Source organism: Propithecus coquereli, unplaced genomic scaffold (genome assembly GCF_000956105.1).
Source record: "Propithecus coquereli isolate 6110/MARCELLA unplaced genomic scaffold, Pcoq_1.0 Scaffold10, whole genome shotgun sequence".
In the NCBI taxonomy this organism is placed as follows: Eukaryota; Metazoa; Chordata; class Mammalia; order Primates; family Indriidae; genus Propithecus; species Propithecus coquereli.
In genome coordinates, this window is record NW_012133858.1 from 8,190,990 (window position 1) to 8,194,679 (window position 3,690).

At 35.7% G+C, this 3,690-nt stretch overlaps 1 protein-coding gene across 1 annotated transcript in view; it reads left to right on the forward strand.

Annotated features, from left to right (window-relative positions):
• Window positions 1–3,690, forward strand: part of PAK2 (p21 protein (Cdc42/Rac)-activated kinase 2) — a 102,283-nt gene that overhangs the window by 62,479 nt on the left and 36,114 nt on the right. Inside the window, exons 5-6 of the mRNA XM_012639766.1 lie at window positions 373–404; window positions 1,398–1,505. Of these exons, the coding sequence (XP_012495220.1) occupies window positions 373–404; window positions 1,398–1,505 (140 nt within the window). The remainder of the gene's footprint in view (window positions 1–372; window positions 405–1,397; window positions 1,506–3,690) is intronic.

Consider the following 3,690-nt stretch of genomic DNA (forward strand, 5'->3'; position numbering starts at 1 on the left):
GATCCTACTGCCTCAGCCTCCTGAATAGCTGGGACTACAGGCATGCGCCAGCATGCCCCGCTAATTTTTTCTATGTATTTTTAGTTGTCCAGATAATTTCTTTCTATTTTTTAAGTAGAGACGGGGTCTTGCTCTTGCTCAGGCTGGTCTTGAACTGCTGAGCTCAAACAATCCGCCTGCCTCAGCCTCCCAGAGTGCTAGGAATACAGGCGTGAGCCACCACGCCCAGCCTGTCATTTTTATTGAGAGTTAATTCAACTTAAAATGAAATTAGTTTAAGAACATTTCACTTGCTCTGCTTGTTTTTTCTTTTATCATAGGAAAGTTTTATTTCTCAAATTGTTAACATTATTTTTTTTGTTTCATATTCAGAGAAAGATGGCTTCCCTTCTGGAACACCAGCAGTAAGTTAATTATGTCATTTCTTGTAGCTCTTGTTCTAATTTAGGTTACCCAGAACAGATCTCAGTTTTTATTTTGCTTTTTAAAATTAATTCAGGTACCGGAGATAAATAACTACTTGATACATGTGTTTTTAGCTAGCCACTTGATTAGTTGAAGAAGATATATTAAGTAAGTAGAAATTCCTTAATATGATACTTAAAGTAATTAAAATTTATAATGACCTTCAGAGCAGGTTAGCTACTTTTGATAATGTTTACATATACAAACATGAATACAAATAACTTGCTAGCATATTTCTCCCTTACTCCAAATTCTCCTTCTGGACTGTTCTACTGAGTATAGACCAAGGAAACATACTGAACAATTGAAACTTGTCAGATTCTTCAGAGTCATCTGAAACTTTAACTAAGTTTTTGTGTGAACACACTTACCTCCTGCAAACAGTCACTGTTTTATTTTCATTTCCTCAACTCGGGGGAAACAGTCTCCTGGAGCTGTATGAGGACCAAATGAGATAACATGTAAAATACCTACCTATCATACACCTGTCATATAAAAAGCTCTGTGTAAGGGTTAATTCCATCTCCTTTTGCTTCATTTGCCATAGCTTATTCTGGTGAATCTGGTTATTTTAAATGTCCCAAAATGACTCTGACATGTACAAAGCCCAGAGGATCTTTGTTTTTGGTCTTAACAAATAAATTATTTACTTTTAGGGCATTGCATATGTGTAACAATCTAAAGCATATAAATAAGTATTCTCTGAAGAATATTTGATATTCACATGTACATTTATTTCATAAACTTTCTCATAATTCATACAATCACCTTTACTTTTTAAATGGTTATACTAGAACAAGTGGGGTTTAATGGTTTTGAAATGAGCTATTAAAGAAATTAACTTTTTCAAGTATGTCAGAAAAAGAGAGAGTCAGATTTTAACCTATTTTATTTGACTTGTCTTCCTTACTTTGCTCGTGTGATAAATGCAGCTGAATGCCAAGGGATCAGAAACATCAGCAGTAGTAACAGAAGAAGATGATGATGATGAAGAAACTGCTCCTCCCGTTATTGCCCCACGGCCAGATCATACAAAATCAGTGAGTGATTAGTGAACTGAGCCGTGTGTGTCTGTGCATGTCTCTTTTAAAAAAACAGTAGTCTGTATTGGACTTACAATGATTGATTTTTTTAAAGCCCTGAATTTTTATAATATTGCAATATGGAGAAACTTAACTAAGAGATCTTCACCTAAAGACCACTCATCAAAAACTAGTTTTTTAAAAAATTAAAATATAATAGCTTCATTAAAACTTAAAATACTTAACTCACTGGGATTTTTCTTTCTATATTACATCCTCTTTTCCAGAGAATTTATCTGTTTTTCTGGCCTTCTCTGTTTATCTCAATGTAGATAATGACTGTATCTAAAACTTAAATCTTTCCTCTTACCTAGATTATGTATTAAGTTATTAAGTATGGAATGTCCGATTTCCTTAAGTACTAAGTTTGACAGTTGATATCTCTGACATTTCACTTTCACACTTCTTGGTTTTTTTGTTTATTGTGAAGGTACATCCTCATTTCTTTCGAATGCACGTTTTGGTTTGTGATTGTCTTTCAAATTTTTTTTTAGAGCAATTTTTGTGAAACCATGGATAAGTCAAAAATTCGTGTTATTTTTGAATATGAGTTCTGTCGTGGAACCAATGCAGCATAGACGGCCTGAAATATCAATCAAGTGTTTGCGAAAGAGGTGGCTAATGAATGCACAGTACATCATCAGTGGTTTGAGAAGTTCATTCTGGTGATTGTAATCTTGAAAATGAGCCATGTGGATTCCCTGAGACCAAGGTGGATAATGATGAGCTGAAAGCTGTAGCTGTAGTGGAAGTGAATCCATCTCAACCTATACGTGCATTAACAGCAAGGTTTGATGTTACTGTTCCAACAATATTGGACCATTTGAAACAAATTGGCAAGGTAAAGAAGCTGGATAGATGGGTATTGCATGAATTAAACAAGCATCAAAAGAGAAATCATCTTGAAGCTTGCCTTTCTCTGCTGTCATGACATAAAGGTGAACCATTTCTATACCATATTGTTACCTGTGATGAAAAGTGGATTCTTTTTGATAATCGCAAGCATTCAGCAAAAAGGTTGGATAAAGATGAAGTGCTGAAACACAGTCTAAAATGGGATATTCATTAAAAAAAGCTACTGGTGTCTGTTTGGTGGTCCAGTGCTGGTATCATCCACTACAGCTTCATGAAACCTGGTCAATCAATTATGGCAGGTGTCTACTGCAACCAAGGGACTAAATCATGAAGATGCTTGCAGTTAAGCAGCCAAGATTGGTCAATAGAGACAGGCCGATCCTCTTGCAAGACCACACGTTGCAAAAACAAGGCTGTTCAAACTACAGAGGCTGGACTTGGAAACTCTGTCATCCACCATATTCACCAGACCTTGCATAAACTGACTACCACTTCTTCCAGGCTTTGGACCACTTCTTGTGAGGAAAAATATTCAATTCTCAACAAGCTTTGGAAAATGCCTTTCACAATTTTATCACCACTTGCTCTCCAGGCTTCTTCACTGCTGCATAAGCAAGCTAGCATTAAAATGGCAAAACTATGTCTGTAGTTTAGGTGCATACTTTGATTAATTGTACTGCTTCTTGTTTGAGATATAATAAACTAAACTTTTGATTTGAAATCGGACATTTCATATTTAATGACCTAATATTTTTATTTTGCATTTTACATTTCTCTCAAAGCCTTAATGTCATTCAAGAGGCAGTTGAGAATGAAATTCCTAAGCAGGTAAGGGAGAATTTTAATACTTATGACCTTAGATGGAGCCTGAAAGAGAGAAATAACTGCAACTGCTATCCTCCTCCCTGTTTTCAGACAAGTAGAGCATGGGGAAGGTCCTGGGAGGTGGCATAGTTGGTAGGCAGAGCTCTGAGGAGTGCCATGGATCCTGATCTGATGATCTCTGTTTTCTTTATCCCTTAGATTGGCTGTTTGAAATGAAATGGTAGCCATTATAATTGTTCAAAAAAGTTTGTGGGAATTAATAGTTATTTCAACATCAAGATTTCTTGTCATTTATAGTAAAAACATGATTTTTAACCTGTGCTTCTTTTGCTACATTTTAGATCTGGTCACACACAAATTTCATTCATGAACCTGCTGTTTTGCTAGACAGATCTTTTTTTTTTTTTTCTTAAGAGAGTCTTGCTCTGTCACCCAGGGTAGAGTGCAGTAGTGCAGTAGTGCA